Source organism: Nomascus leucogenys, chromosome 19, assembly GCF_006542625.1.
Source record: "Nomascus leucogenys isolate Asia chromosome 19, Asia_NLE_v1, whole genome shotgun sequence".
Taxonomy (NCBI): domain Eukaryota; kingdom Metazoa; phylum Chordata; class Mammalia; order Primates; family Hylobatidae; genus Nomascus; species Nomascus leucogenys.
In genome coordinates, this window is record NC_044399.1 from 67,494,542 (window position 1) to 67,511,596 (window position 17,055).

The 17,055-nt window shown below is 42.1% G+C and overlaps 1 protein-coding gene across 1 annotated transcript in view; it reads left to right on the forward strand.

The window, feature by feature from the left end:
• Positions 1–4,721: 4,721 nt before the first annotated feature.
• The window catches only part of MYH13 (myosin heavy chain 13), a 72,459-nt gene continuing 60,125 nt past the window's right edge, over positions 4,722–17,055 (forward strand). Inside the window, exons 1-5 of the mRNA XM_030800529.1 lie at positions 4,722–4,749; positions 6,470–6,520; positions 13,142–13,357; positions 15,203–15,346; positions 15,432–15,588. Of these exons, the coding sequence (XP_030656389.1) occupies positions 13,154–13,357; positions 15,203–15,346; positions 15,432–15,588 (505 nt within the window). The 5' untranslated portion in view covers positions 4,722–4,749; positions 6,470–6,520; positions 13,142–13,153. The remainder of the gene's footprint in view (positions 4,750–6,469; positions 6,521–13,141; positions 13,358–15,202; positions 15,347–15,431; positions 15,589–17,055) is intronic.

Below are 17,055 nucleotides of genomic sequence, written 5' to 3' on the forward strand. Positions count from 1 at the left end.
CCGCGCCTGGCCAATTATTTTTTTTATTCAGTGTAATTGATTGTTAATATACACTGAGTAGATTTTAATATATTGATGTAATATGGGGTAGAGCCTCAAAAAATAAGCCTAGAACTCACAAAGGTCTTAAATGGGCCCTAATATACACTTCTTTTTTTAATTTTTTGAGATGGAGTCTTGCTCTGTCACCCAGGCTGGAGTGCAGTGGTGCGATCTTGGCTCACTGCAACCTCATCTCCCAGGTTCAAGAGATTCTCCTGCCTCAGCCTCCCAAGTAGCTGGGATTACAGGCACTCGCCACCATGCCCAGCTAATTTTTGTATTTTTAGTAGAGACGGGGTTTCACCATGTTGGCCAGGCTGGTATCGAATTTCTGACCTCAAGTGATACACCTGCCTTAGCCTCCCAAAGTGCTAGGATTACAGGCGTGAACCACCACAATTGGTCCCTAATACACATTTCTTTTACCACTTGGGGTTTGAAATTTCACTGTTCCTGCTTTGCCTAAATGGGACATTGTAGAAGAAAAACTACAAGCCCATGCAATGCTCTTCTCCCTGACTCTGCATGACAGAATCAGAGCCACCAGGGCTGGACTCAGAACCACCAGCCACCAGGATTCACAACCAATGCAAAAGCCACCCTGCGGTGCTGTGGGGAATTTTAACACAGATCTGAAAGAACAGGGGCATTGAGGGCTAAAGTCTAAGCATCTAACAGCCTGCCTGCCCCCACGAGCCAGTCATCTAGGGAAGTTTTACACCAAGATTTTTTCAATAGTCACAAATTGCTTCTAGGCTGCCAGATTCTCTTGCCACCATTACATCATATCACCAGTTCTAGACTGATCTTCAAATATGTATATGTGTGTGTGCGTGAGTGTGCGTGTGTGCGTGTGCATGTGTGTGTTTGTATAATCTGCCCACTTTCATGCTCACAAGCCTCAAAAGGCCTCCCAGTGATCTCGGAATAATGCCTGACTCCTTTCCTGGGCACTGAAAATCCATCACAAATAAGCACAGCCCACTTCTGGCTTCACCTCCGTATTACCCCCGACCCCACGCCAGTCCTGTGCCGTGGCCTGGCTCTCCCAGTTGACCTTCCTAAAATATCCTGGGAAGACTTGTTTCCAAGCCATGATCCCTCAGCTCCCTAAGCCTAGAACCTCCTTCCTGTTCCCCTCACCCAGTTAAAAGTCTGCGTCCTTTAAGAGACAGGAGAGACTAGAGGAAAAGGCATGGCTTTGGAATCAGAAATCCTGGATTTCAGTTCTGGTTCAATTGCGTACCAGCTGTGGGGCCTTTTAGCCAATCCCTTACCCTTTTAGGCCTCAGTTTCCCCATTTAGACAGCGGGAATAATAATAATATGAATCGTATAAACCTCTCAGCCTAGTAGAGAAAAATAAACATAATAAAATATATAAAATCGTCATGTAAACTGAAAAGTACTAAAAGATTATTATTATCTACAGTCACTACTCCCATCTAGATCTCTTCCCTCCTTCAAAATAAATAAAATGTTATTATTAATAATTATCATAACAATTCTGCTAATATTTTATATATGCAACACACTTTATGGTTTTCAAATACCTTGTACATACATCGAATCCACTGTCCACAATCCAATCAGTTTAGGATAGTTTCATCTTGGGAAAGTGATTTATCCTTTTCATGTCTATGCACTTCTCTTCCCATCTGCAATGTCAGCTCCTTCGGGGCAGTGATCTTAGCTCATACCCCTTTTCCCCATTCCCAGCACAGAGTCTAACGCCAAGTAGGCACTCAAACATGATGCATTTCCAAAAATCAGATGTTATAGGCATAGGCTCTAGAGCCAGAGAGCATTTGAAACTCATTTCAGCTGCTGACTAGTTGTATGGCCTTGGGCAGGTTGCTTAAACTCTCAGCGGTTATACAATAGAAATGATATTAGCACCTACCTCACAGGACTATTATAAAGCTTCAGTGAATCAATATGGATAAAGCCTGGCATGTGGTGAGTTCTTAAGTCTTTTTTCTTTTCTTTCTTTTTTTTTTTTTTTTTTTGGTAATTTGAGATGGAGTCTTTCTCTGTCGCCCAGACTGGAGTGCAACGGCACCATCTCGGCTCACTGCAACCTCCACCTCCTGGGTTCATGCAATTCTCATGCCTCAGCCTCCCAAGTAGCTGGGATTACAGGTGTGCACCACCATGCCTGGCTAATTTTATTGGTATTTTTAGTAGAGATGGGGTTTCGCCCTGTTGGCCAGGCTGATGTCGAACTACTGACTTCAAGTGATCCACCTGGCTCGGCCTCCCAAAGTGCTGGGATTACAGGTGTGAGCCACCACACCCAGCCTAGTTCTTAAGTCTTAATTATTACCATTAAATGAAATTCAGAGTCTGATTCCATTCTTTTCTTATCACTTCAGGCCTTTCAACACATGAGTCAGGATGACTCCCCTATGAGTCATCTTTATTCGTTTATTCACCAGAACGAACATTTACTGAGCATCTGCTACATGCAAAAGGCTGCACCTTGAATAAAAGCAACTGTGCTTATGGCTGATCACTCTTGGTTGCTTTCTTCTGGGCCAGAACTTTGCTATGGATTATGTCCTTCAGCCCTTCCTCTCTTGTTTTCTGGAACAGGAAATAAATAAGTTTGTGTTCCAACATCAAATCACCTAGGGAAGTTCCAGGTCTAAAAAAAAAAAGTATTCATATTTCTTTACTGAAGGGCTTCTCACATCCCTTAATATGCTAATATTTATGATGAATCTCTAACAGGAGGTAACAGAGTTTAACACATTTCTTAAGCTCATTTAACCACAGGACCATTTATTTCAAACTGACCCTCCCAATCTGCATTCTGTCAAATCTACTTTAGAAAATACTTTGTGGAAGCCAGGCGTGGTGGCTCATGCCTGTAATCCCAGCACTTTGGGAGGCCAAGGCAGGCGGATCACCTGAGGTCGGGAGTTCGAGACCAGCCTGACCAACATGGTGAAACCCCGTCTCTATTAAAAATACAAAATTAGCTGGGCCTGGTGGCACATACCTGTAATCCCAGCTACTCGGGAGGCTGAGGCAGGAGAATCAGTTGAACCCAGGTGGCGGAGGTTGTGGTGGGCTGAGGTCGCACCATTGCAATCCAACCTGGGCAACAAGAACAAAACTCTGTGAAAGAAGGAAAGAAAGAGAAAGAGAGAGAGAGAGAGAGAGAGAGAGAAGGAAGGAAGGAAGGGAGGGAAAATACTTTGTGGAAGTCCTATCTCTACCTACTCCTCCTCTGGTCTAAAATTCACTTTGATAATGCAAACTGTCTTTTGGAAATGTCCTACCTACATGAAATTCTACCCACTGGAGACTGATGAAGGAACCTTTGATTCAGCAAACACTGATTATATACAATTTAAACAGATCACTCTGTATTGCAGTAAATGGCTCTAACTTCTACATATACAGTTGTTCCTACATAGTCAAACATCACTTATATTTTAGCAAAAAATAAAAAATCTCCTAAGTAACCATAGTAATTGTCACAAAGACCACGTATTTTCATTAGAACCCACTAGAGCTGCACTCAGAACTTATTTACTCTTACTTTAGCCTGATCTTAATTTTGTAATCTCTTTCTCAATCGATAATACAAAATCAGGCTAGTAAAAACAAACTTACCACAGACAGAAATTACACCTGAGAGGCTGGCCATGAAGGCAAAGATAGAAAATCTAAAAAGTAAGGCCGAGTGTGGTGGCTCACACTTGTAATCCCAGCACTTTGGGAGGCCGAGGCGGGAGGATCACTTGAGGTCAGGAGTTCAAAACCACCCTGGCCAACATGGTGAAACCCCATCTCTACTAAAAATATAAAAATTAGCCAGGTGATTATAGCACATGCCTATATATAACACATGGGATTATAGCACATGCCTATAATCCCAGCTACTTGGGAGGCTGAGACAAGAGAATTGCTTGAACCCGGGAAATGGAGTTTGCAGCAAGCCAAGATCATGCCACTGCACTCCAGCCTAAAGGAGACAGCAAGACTCTGTCTCAATAATAATAATAATAATAATAAATAAAAGTATACACCAAAATTCACAGCAGGAATAATTAGTGCAGGCATGACCCACCAAGAACCAGATCCTTGATGACTTTATTATATCATCTCCCAGACCCCCAGAGTGATCAAGAAAAGCTTAAATTCTATTCAAGATAGTAGGTTACACAGAGCAGGATAATGTAAAATACATTTTGGAAAGCTTTTCTTCCAGTAGATTTTTAAACAAACAAATACATAAATAAGACTGGATGTATTAAAAGGTCAACCTTAAATTTCCAGAGATTTCTGAGACGAGAAGCACACCATCCCATACCAATGCCGGGTAAATGAGGTGTAGTTACTGTCCACACTAGTGATCACCCATTGCTTGACAAAGCATCCTGTGGTTCTGTCCTTCAGTGACCTTCTTAGCACACTCTGCTCCAGTTCCACTCAGCCCCTAGGACTCTCTAAGTCTCAAAGATCTGTGTCCAACGTCAAAATCCCCAAGCAGCTGACTTGGCATTATGCAGCCTCCGCTGGTCATTTATCCAAGTAACAAGAGTGAGAGATCAGGGCTACGACGCATTTACATCTAACAAGTAAATGGTGATCCCCCAAATATAGCCAAGTTAGAGTGCTGGGCTGGCAGATTTGGGAGTATAAAGAGAGCTGGGGGGTCATACTCCCGAAATTGCTGTGACTGCAGCATCTCTAGGTAAGTGCTCACAAGTGCCCACTTTTTTGCTCCATGTAGCTATAGTTGCACCTGATCAGGTTACGAGTCAAGGGGGGAAGACAACGAAGTAGCCTTTACGGAGGGCCTACTAAGTGCAAGGTCTTGTGTTGAGGGCAAGGTTGGAGATAAGATGGAAAGACAAGACAACTGCCTTTCAAGAAACTTTTACAAGGGGTGAAAAGACAAGAATATAAGCAATTATAAGACAAAAAATATTCACCTGCAGAACAAAACTGAGTATAATGCATGATTCCTCCTCTGATTATTTAGGTCAATGTTTTACTGTTCAGTTGGCAAATTAACTTGGTAACTTGTGGTACCTCTTCTGTGATTGCTTAAGCTATTATTTGAAATCTTTATGGTTATTTGTTTCCCATGTCAGGATTTCTGAAAAATGGTTGTGGGAAAAAATAATCCCAAGCATCTTACCCATCTTACAAAGTGTCATAGTCTGTTATGAATTGACTGGTTTGCAGACTGTTCTCACATGGCATATTTTATGGACTTGGGACTGGATTGTGTCTGACAGTGCAATAGCATCCCTCAGAGACTTGTGATACTTTGAATTCAGGCCACCATCTCTATGGAGAACTTTCTGTTATAGACTCATAGGGCTGAAAGGAATCTTGGAGATTTTCTGGTGCATCTGATTCATTTTACAGAAGGAAATAGAAGCCCAAAGAAATCATAACAGCTACTAACAGAACTGATATTAGAATTTCTGTAGATCTGCCTCCATATTTTTTTAAATTGAGGATTCAGAATATAGTATATAATACTTTAATTTTTTAAGAAATTGTGAGAATTTTAGGATGTAGCTGGAGATTATTTAAGATGCATTAAAGACAGAGAAGGAAGGAGGCAACAAAGATAGTAAACCAAATCCCAAGTGTCTGTCCCTACCTAAATAGGGCTTCATGAACTACTCCCCTGGCTCCATAAAAGCACTGAATGGTAAATGGGAAGTTTGCTTAGATTACATTTGATATTGAAAATTTTTCAGACACTCATGCCTCCTTGAGATAGCCATGTAGTTTATAAACTCCTAGAGCTGAGATTCCTTAGTCCCAGGTGACTTTTCAGCTGCCCTACCTTCATCATCTTCAGGGGGAATTTAAAGCATTGAAGAGAATAAAGAAGTCTTTGTCCACAATTTATAACTTTTCTCCTATTGCTGAAAAAAGGTGACTGCCCCTAACCATCCAAGCTGCAATCTGGAGCATTCCCCTCCCTACTTTCTTTCTTCCCTGACCCCTCCCAGCCCCCCAGTCAGAAGCAGTTTCTCTAAGTTCCCATAGTACTTTGTTTAGACTCCTTAAAAATTTGTCTTAATCCTGTTCAAAGACTTATTTGAGCATTCTCTTATCCCTTACTAACATTTGCATTTCTATAGGGCAGATACTGTACTTTCTTCTTCATACCCCCTTAAGGAGCTGACACAGTACATTGTACACACAGAAGTTTCTCAAGAGAGTATTAATTAAATGTTGTAAATAACCATTTAAAGAATAATGATTTTAATCAAAAGTAAAAATTCAAAACAGTAAATTTATTTCATTCCACACTGTCTACTGTGTATCTATTTAAGGTAGATAAACTAGAACAAACATAGTTTCTATATTCATTTAAACTCTTTGTAGCTCATTTGGGGGTTTTTTTTTTTTTTTGGTTTGTTTTTTGTTTCTCAAATTATCCCCAGGAAGACGCTTTATTCCTGAAGGACACTGACTGTCACTTGGGAACCAAGAAGGTAATACACGTTCTCATTCTTGCCACACTCATAAGTAGATGAAACTGATGAATTTGAAACCAACAACTTAACTATTCTTAAAGGTAGATTTTAAAATATATACAGGTTTTACCAAAGGAAGAATGGCTTCTCGTATTTGCTCATTACACCAAAATGTACAAAATATAATGCAGAATTTTGACATACAAGCTCCAAGTCAATATACAGTACTTAGTTGGCCCAGAACACGATGTTCATAGGGTCCAAATGCAGTCTTTACACAAAGGCTAACTTTGCTGCTCCTTGATCAGAGTCTGCACCCCTGAATCCACACAGCTGCACCTTCCCTCACATGTAATACTGAAGGAATGGGGAGGGATCCGTTCAATCCTATGGCCGATGTGGTAATAAAAACCCTATCCCCTTAAAATGTGTGTTTATTAGAGGTAATTCTAGATGAATTGGGACCAAAAAAGCCAAGGTGTCATTGAATCATGACCACACCATTGCTGACAAGACACAGTAGCAGTGAAATTCCCAGGAGAGGGATGAAAGTTGAGAGTAGTGTCATGGTACACAGAGGGTAAATAGAGAGAGAGGAGCCCTCACAAGTGGGTGATGGAGATTAGGCAGGCGGGGGTGGTCATCTCAATTAGAAGGCCCTTAAAGACAGGAACAGAGGTGGTTGAAGGGGCACAGCTATGCAACGTTGGAAGCAGGTCCTGCTGTTGGAACAGAGAAGAGGCTAATTAAGGAAACTCTAGAGGGTGGTGCTCAGTGGGCAGCATGAGTCATGCCTAGAGACTTGGTCGGATCTAACAAGGTGAAGTTTATCGGTCAAAAATGAATGGTCTTCCCTTGGGTCCCAACTCACAGTTGCATAAATATAGGGAGAAGATCTGACTTCACAACTGCATGCACGGAGAGGATTGAGGGGCTTTGCTTGACAGGGAGTGGTGCGTCAGCAGTGTGAGACGTGGCTGCCAACAGGCAATCACCACCTCAGGCATGACACCTAGGTCAAGAGAGGTGAGGGCACACTCCAGTGGAGGGTGACAGGTGGTTTGGATATCACACTTTAAGAGATTAACAGGAGTGGGTTCAGGGAAGAGTGACTGAGATGGTAAGGGATTCAGAAGCACATCATAGAAGAAGCAAAGGAAGCTGAGACTATTTAGCATGGAGACAATAGAGCCAAGCAGAACACAGAACGGCCATCAAAAGGGTGAAGAGTTGTCACGCAGGAAGATTTGAACTCGTTCTGCTGTTACAAGGGGTGGAATGAGAAACTATTGTCTGAAGTTACGGAGAGCCAGATTTTAATTTAAAGCAAGAAGAATCTTTGGCCTATCAAACCTGCCCCAAAGGGAAAAGAGTTGTGCCTAAAAGTATTCAACTAGGTTAGATGCACCATTGCAGGAATATGGAGGGATAACTCAAGCATCATCTAGGTAACACTACTAGGAGATGCTGGGTTCTGAGTCACGGTTAGAGTAAGTGAAGGGAGAAAAATCTCTACTTGAAAACTCTCAGTGAGGCCCAGATGTAAAAGCCTTGTTTTTCCAGGAGGACTAAAAATGTGGCTCAACTATCAGTTATGGCAGCCTTTCCCTGACTTCAGACTTTATTCTCCTATTGTCATCACAAGTTTTGCAATAGCCATGTTAACATCAATACTGTCAATTTACTTAATATTTTTATTTACATTGATTCATTTTCTTTTCTTATTTGTTTTAAAAAGTTACCCTATATGCTTGCTATATCAGCATTAGCTGAGAAATTTGTAGGATATTTAAAAGCTCAAACCCAACTCCAGACCTACTGAATATTCACAGTAGGATTCATATGCCCATTTAAGTTTGAGAAACACTGATTTATATCATAGAATACATGGATGTAGCACACTTCCTAAACGTTAAACAAATATTACCCTATTTCCATCAATTCTGATTTTTTAATATTTTTTACAAATTTATCTCTGAAATGAGGATGCATATTACAATCTATGAAAGAAGCATTGCAGTTTAAATTAGCTGCATTTTTTTTCTTTATTTGTGGAACTTATAATTGATGGCACATTTTGATAAAATAAGGTAATAGGCTTTAAAATAAGCATACAAATATTAAATTAAGAAACATTTGCCTAAAATTATTTTGTGTACAAGCAACGAGACTGTGCCATGGTTTTGGCTTTAGAAAAGCAGAGTAGTTTCATACAAGCAAAGTAATGCTTTAAACCAGTAGTTCCCAAACATGTCTCTGAGGACCTTATCAAAAAATCAGATTCCCTGGTCCCAGCCACAGAGATTATGTTGCAGATGGTTTTGAAGTAAATCATCTTCCAACACTTTTGGGTATCATGCTTAACGCTAAGTCAAGCTACATATTATAAGGTCGTAAACCTGTAATCAGTCAGGGTTCCCTTATGCAGTAGGGCAGCCATTCTCAAAGTGTGGTCTGTGGGTCCTGGTAGACTCCCAAGAACTTTTCAGGAGGTACATGAGGCTAAAACAATTTCACAATAATACCCAGCTGTTATTTGCCATCTTCACTGCATGAGTGATGCAAAAGCAAGGATGAATAAATGGCTGGTACCTTATTACAAACCAAGGCACCGCACCAAACTGTATTAGTAATTACTGTATTCTTCACTACCATACACTTGCACTAAAAAGTTTCATTAATAATTTTATGTGATGAAATGGGAAGTCCCCCAAAGTTTGATGGTTGTCTCCTGGAAAAGCACATGTGCATTTGTGTGAGTTGCAAGCTGAACTAGCCACTTTATTCATAAAGCACCATTTTTATTTAAAAGACCAACTAGCAGACAAACTATGGTTATTCAGACTTGGATATCTGGCAAACATGTTCTCCAAAAGGAACAATGTGGTTGTCATCTCGGGGAAAAAACTGACAGCATCTGTTATAAATCACAACTTTGAGCCTTCAAGTACAAACAAGAATGCGTACAGGAAAACATGTATTTGCCACCATTAGCTTGACGGCTTCCTAATACTGAAAGAATTTTCAAATGATATCACAGTGGTGATATTGATGATCGTAATTTTTTTAATATTGTGTAAGAAAATGTGTCCACATTTGGAAGTACTATATAATTCAGTGAACCAGTATTTTCCAAACAACCAATGTATGAAATCCACATATGGGAAAAGAAGATCCACTCAAAATGCAAGACAGACTAGTGGATTATAATGTAATGGAGTACAAAATGCTTATTGATATGGCTTCAGATTCCACATTGCAACTAACCTTTAAGAAACTACCACTTATCAAGTTTTGGTAGAGTATCTAAGAAGAAAATTCACAATTATTTGAAAAGGTGATTAAAATACTCTTTCCTTTTCTGAATTACATAGCTAAATATTTTATATTTACTTTCACCAAACATAACAGCAATGGCATGAATACAGAAGGAGATATGAGAATCCAACAGTCTTCCATTAAGGAGACATTAAAAAGATTTGCAAAAAATGAAAAACAACACTACCTTTCTCGCTAATCTTTTTGTTTTGGAAAACATGGTAGTTTTTATTAAAGTATTTATGTTGGCCAGGCACGGTGGCTTATGCTTTTAATCCCAGCACTTCGAGGGCTGAGGCGGGAGGATCACTTGAGGTCAGGAGTTCAAGACCAGCCTGGCCAACACGGTGAAACCCCGTCTCTACTAAAAACATAAAAATTAGCTGGGCATGGTGGGGGGTGCCTGTAGTCCCAGCTACTCAGGAGGCTAAGACAGGAGAATCACTTGAACCCAGGAGGTGGAGGTTGCAGTGAGCTGAGATTGCACCACTACACTCTAGCCTGGATGACACACGGAAACTCCATCTCAATAAAATAATAAAATAAAATATTTATGTTAATGTAATGAATTTGATAGTAATTTTTAGTCAATATTTTTTAATTTCTCAATTTCAATTTCCAATATGGTAAATATCAATAGATATGACTTACGTAAACCAAATCTTATGGGGCTCTCAGTCATTTAGTTTTAAGAGTGCGAAGGAGTCCTGAAACCACAAAGTTTGAAAACTGCTGCTGTAGTGAAATCCACCTAAGCCATTACATTAGGGACTATCTTCAAAGAAATGAGAGAAGAAAGCCATGTGGATGAATTCTTTCTCATCCTCCAGGTAGTAACTGAGAGACTCTAAACCAGCATGATGGCTGCAGGCCAAGAGCCTTATTTGTGGGTGCTACATTTGAATTCCAGTCCCTTACTATGAAAACCTAACCACGAACCCACAGATGGTTCAGCAGAGCCACTGGACAAAGTATAACTAAAATGCAACTTATCTGAATAAGGCCCCGCGGGAAGCGGATGCTTTTCTTTCTGTAAGACAGAACCCCACAGAATCACAGGAAAGGATATTTCAACAATGGCCAGTTACCAATAAAGAGAACAATTGCATAAAGGCTAAGATGGGGGAGAGAACCATAACATGTTCAACTTTCCCACTATAAAAAGAGGACATAAAATACCTTATTCAAAAAATATTATGTATTTCAGGCCAGGCGTGGTGGCTCACATCTCTAATCCCAGCACTTTGGGAGGCCAAGGCGGGTGGATCACCTGAGGTCAGGAGTTCAAGACCAGCCTGACAAACATGGCGAAACCCCATCTCTACTAAAAATACAAAAATTAGCTGGGCGCCTGTAATCCCAACTACTCAAGAGGCTGAGGCAGGAGAATTGCTCAAACCCGGGAGGCAGAGGTTGCAGTGAACCGAGATTGCGCCATTACGCTCCAGCCTGGGAGACAGAACAAGACTCAGTCTCAAAAAAAAAAAAAAAAAGATTTATTTCTTAAGACAGATATAGAGAGATATGTGTGGGTGTGCATGTGTGTGTGTATGACTTGACTCCATTTTATGTCAGTTACAGAATTAAGTGGGAAAGAAAAGAGGAGAGAAGGGAAGGAAAGAGGAAAGAGACTTGAGGAAAATAGGTAGTGGAGTAGAGGGAAGAAGTGCAGAGGAGGAATGGGAGAAGCAAATTCTGAGAAAAGGAACAGTCCACACAGGACTTACACAAACCTTAGACAGGAGCGAGGCTGGCTTCTCCCTTGTAAGCAGGAAGAGGCTGCGCCCTAGAGAGCTTAAGCGGTTTGATCAGTGCTAGGACTTTAAGATGAATTTTCTGCATTCTAAACAGGGACAATACATTACATAAAAGAAGGAAAAAATACATAAAGAGAAGAGCAAGAAAGGCAGCAAAGGGAGATAGTTTAGGAGAAAGTGATACAAGGGATAAGGGAGAGACTAATACCCCCTACACACACACACCCATACACACACACACACACACACACACACACGCACGCACCATGCAGCGAGTTCTAAGGTGGGTATTAATCTAACTAAACAATGTTTGTCACACCCTGACACTGATAGGCACGAAGTTTAGAGACCGCGTTTAGAGTTTAGAAGCCCAGTACTTCCCGATCTCCTATGCATAGAAATTACCTGGGGATCTTGCTAAAAAGTAGGTGCTGATTCCATTATCTTGGGTGGGTCTGAGATTCTGCATTTCTTAATGAAGTCCTGCATGAAGCTGCTGCATTTCAAGGACCATTCTGGGAACGGGAAGCCACTATGCCAGCCATCCTCAGTGTGGTCCCTGGATCAGCAGCATCTGCATCACCTGGGAACTTGCTAGAAATGCCCATTTTTGGGCCCCACTTCAGACCTACTAAATCAGAAACCGTGGGGATGGGGCCCGTAATCTGTGCTTTAACAGCCCCTCAAGGGGATTCGGGCATGTTAAAGTTTGGGACCATCGCCCTGGGCCATTTTGCCTCCTATCATCTTGTTATTTAAACAAATGTGACAAATCTTCATGTTCAAGTCATTCACTTTTCACGGGGCTAACCGAAATGTCTATTAAGAATTATCAGCATTCCAATGATGATTTTCAAATATTCTTAAGATTTTAGAATGACACTGAGATCACAGGCTCAAACACGATGAGTGATTTAGAAAGTGCTCCCTAGGCCAGGCTTGGTGGCTCATGCCTGTAATCCCAGCACTTTGGGAGGCCGAAACGAGCAGATCATCTGAGGTCAGGAGTTCAAGACCAGCCTGGCCAACATGGTAAAACCCTCTCTCTACTAAAAATATTAAAAAAGTAGCTGGGTGTGGTGGCAGGCGCCTGTAATCCCAGCTACTCTGGAGGCTGAGGGAGGAGAATCGCTTGAACCTGGGAGGCAGAGGTTGCAGAGCCGAGATCGAGCCATTGCACTCCAGCCTGGGTGACAAGAGCAAAACTCTGTCTCAAAAAAGAAAGAAAGAAAGTGCTTCCTGAAGCCTCTTTTATTGGGTTCACCTTGGTTCTAATTGATTCAGACATGCACACATGGGGCTGAACTAAAATATTCCCAAAATCGACACTCAGAGGATAAAAAAACAACCTCCATACTTTTTTGTTAGAATAAAATAATCCCCTTTAGCTTATTCCCGCTTGCACACTTTAAGCTCCTAGACCTGGCCATAGATCCCTCAGGACCTGTGTTCAATCTAGGAGCCTTTGAATCTGGCCCCCTGTTTGAATAGAATAAGGGTAGGGGCCCTGCAGCTTCAGCAGTCACCCAAGCACAAGACTCAGCAGTCCCTCTGGTCTTCCTAGCCCTCTACAGTCATGAGCTCTGATGCAGAAATGGCCATTTTTGGAGAAGCAGCTCCCTACCTCCGGAAACCAGAGAAGGAGAGAATTGAGGCTCAAAATCGTCCGTTCGATTCCAAGAAAGCCTGCTTTGTAGCGGATGATAAGGAAATGTACGTGAAAGGCATGATCCAGACTAGGGAAAATGACAAAGTCATAGTCAAGACGCTCGATGACCGGGTAAGTGTTGATTCCAGATGTCTTTGATAACATGGGCATGCTCATTTTTCTCTGGAGTAGAATATTAGAAATTGCATGCTGGTCCTTCGGAATCTGAAGACAGCACAAAACTTAGTTCAACTGTGTTGTGGTGAAGTAGCAGGTGAAAACCGCTATTACATGCATCTTCACTCTTGCCTCTTTCCTTCTCCAAGGACTTGGGCTTTGAGGGATTTTGTGGTGTTTGCTTTAGAGGAAAGCAGCAGGTGAGGGCAGAAAAGGTTGATCTATTTAAGGAAGAGGCTGATACTGGATGGGCCGACCAATTATACCTCTCTGGGCTGCAGAGTGGCTCCTACAGAGGAAGCTCAGGAGCCATTGACTCGTTTAATGTGGAGAATTATCATGTACCATTCAGTACTTACTGGACATCCACCAAGTCTAGGTCACAGCATTGGTCGCTTTGCAAATATAAGCATACCTCTGCACCTGCTTTCCCAAAGTTTCCCAAAGATGTATATGGCAAGTATGAATCTCATTTCACAAACTCAGGCATATGAGACAGACGTTGCTTTTATTTTTTGTCATTAAACTTAACCTCTGATTCCAGTCCTTTTTAAGTGGGCTGGGAAAAAATGTGTTCAGTCACTCTTGGGGTGCCCCCACCACCGCCTCAGGGATATGTCACATTTTCAGAACCTTACACACCACTACACGGGGGACTCACAGCCTCCCTGGAGGATCTATTAAGAAACAACTCCCAGTCCTTAAAGATTCAGGATGCATAGACTTTTCTACCTCCCCTTTGGCTACCTTGAGTGTCTGTCTCTCTTTTTCTAGTCTTGGATGGTGGAGTGGAAGGGCCTCCCTTCTTCAAACCATTTGGTCTATACTAGCAAAACTCCTTCCTTTTACCTTTTCTGCGAAACCCTCAAAGTTTTCCTAAGGACTTAGGCTTTTGGAAAACAAAATCCAGGAAGTATTACAAGCTCTTTTTCTTCTCTTGCCCAACTTTTTTTTTTTTTTTTTTTTTTGAGACGGAGTCTCACTCTGTTGCCCAGGCTGGAGTGCAGTGGCGCAATCTTGGCTCACTGCAAGCTCCGCCTCCCGGATTCACGCCGTTCTCCTCCCTCAGCCTCCCTAGTAGCTGTTCTTGCCCTATTTTCTATCTCTCCTGAGCCATGGAGTGCAGAGCCAGCTTGAATGGGGGAGAGAGGTGGGAAAAACACAGAGAGGGAAAAAAAATTAAATAATATTCTGAAAATATTCAGCAAAGAACCATGATGCACCCCTAAATGTTTGAACTATTAGAGCAGAGGTACAAATAATTATGGGAGCCTTGTAGCAATAGGGGAGAGAGGAGATGGGTCGTGGAAGAGCTGGTGCTGGAGCTGAGCTTTGAAGGTTTCTAAACAAAATTTTCATGAAGACATTCCAGCTGAAGGAAACCTCATGAGCAGAGATTTTGAGGTGGAAAAGCACAGAACACTTTGGAGCAGTTCTTTGTAACCTTCCAACCTTTGTCTCATCACAGCACTCACAACCAAATAGGGTAAACAGAGGCAACCTGGCCTTGGGGCCAAAGGGCTCCAAAGCTCTGCACACCTGTAACCCACTCCTGGTACACATGACAGCAGGATGACTGAGGGGCATCAGACCGGAATTGGTTACGTAGTTTGACCAGAATAAGATTCTTCAAGAACCGTTGTTTATGGATCATGTTGGGGCATGGAAATTATCCATAAAATTATCCATCACAATGGGGTAATTGCTCCACAATATCTCACTACTTCCACCACACCAGTAAAGTGCAATGTGGGCGCTTGGCTCACCCATTTATTACCTGCTTTTCCTCTCAATACCCAGACGCTCACTCTGAACAATGACCAGGTCTTCCCCATGAACCCTCCCAAATTTGACAAAATCGAGGACATGGCCATGATGACTCACCTGCATGAACCTGCTGTTCTGTACAACCTCAAAGAGCGCTACGCAGCCTGGATGATCTACGTGAGTGTCTGTAAACACCTTTTTATTTCATGTCTCTCTCTGAGTAAAAACGAGATCCAAATGATAAATGTTCTGATCTTCCCAGACCTACTCAGGCCTCTTCTGTGTCACCGTCAACCCCTATAAGTGGCTGCCGGTGTACAAGCCCGAGGTGGTGGCTGCCTACAGAGGCAAAAAGCGCCAGGAGGCCCCGCCCCACATCTTCTCTATCTCTGACAATGCCTATCAGTTCATGCTGACTGGTGAGTGATTTCTTTGATTCATATTTTTTGAAGCCATCCTTAGTTAATTTTTCAAGCTTTTGATGGGCATTGGCCATCTGAATGGTGCAATAATCAAAGGATCTTTGGAGAGTCAGATGATTTGGGGATGAAAAGCAAGGGGTACAACATCTTCCATTGCCAGTCACAGTGCATGACAAGGCCTATGGTTATGGCTGAAGCTACACTGAGCTCATGCTTATTTGGGATAATGTGGAACACAAGGAGATGCCCTACCTTTGTCCCCAGGGAACCCCCAATCCAGGTGTACTTTGAAGAGAAACCATATCAGTAGCCACTCAGGGAATGCTATGTTGGAGAAATGGGTAAAGCAGTGTTCCCGCGTTCTTCCCCAAACTCAGGCCCCCCTTCACCTCCTTAAATTTCCAGAATGACCTGGGGAGTAGGGACATGGTAACACTGTCATGCCATGATGCCTAATATCAAGTCTGTCTGTTCAACCTTCACCTGACTTGACTTGGAGCAGATACTAGAAGTAGAAGCAAGGCCGGGTGTGGTGGCTCACACCTGTAATCCCAGCACTTTGGGAGGCCGTGGCAGGTGGATCACTTGAGGTCAGGAGTTCGGGGCCAGCCTGGCCAACATGATGAAACCCTCTCTCTAGTAAAAATACAAAAAAAATTAGCCAGTCATGGTAGTGGGTGCCTGTAATCCCAGCTACTCAGGAGGCTGAGGCAGGAGAATTGCTCGCACCTGGGAGGAGGAGGTTGTGGTGAGCTGAGATCTCACCACTGCACTTCAGCCTGAGCAAAAAGAGTGAAACTCCATCTGAAAAAAAAAAAAAAAAAAAAAAAAAAAGAAGCAAGCCTCTGAATCTGAAACCTGTAGATGCTTAAAAATCATCTAATGCAATGGTGCCCAAACTTCTGTCATTTCTGTCTCACAATCACAATCCTTGCCATGTCTGCAAACTTAATATTTTTCTTGAAATTAATTAATGTTACATTTATTTTAAAGGGAAGACTAATACCACGATTTCTATTAGTTTGCTATGGCTGCTCCAGTATCACAGACTGGGGGGCTTACACAATAGAAATGTACCGTCCCACAGTTCTAGAGGATTGAAGTCCGAGGTCAAGGTGTCAACAGGATTGGTTAGTCTGAGGACGCTGAGAGAGAATCCGGCCCATGCCTCTCTCTCTCCTAGTTTCTATGGTTTGCCAGCAGAAATCTTTGTTGTTTTTTATTTGTAGAAGCATCACCCTGATCCCTGCCTTAATCTTCATATGGCATTCTCCCCGTGTGCTTGTGTGTCTCCAGATTTCTTCTGTTCATAAGGATACCAGTCATATTAGATCAGGGGCTTGCCCTACTCCAGCATGACCTCATCTTGACCCCTGCATATTGTTTACATCTTATTTCCAAATAAGGTCACATTCTGAGGTACTAGGGGTTAGAAATTCAATATGTGAATTTTAGGAGGACACA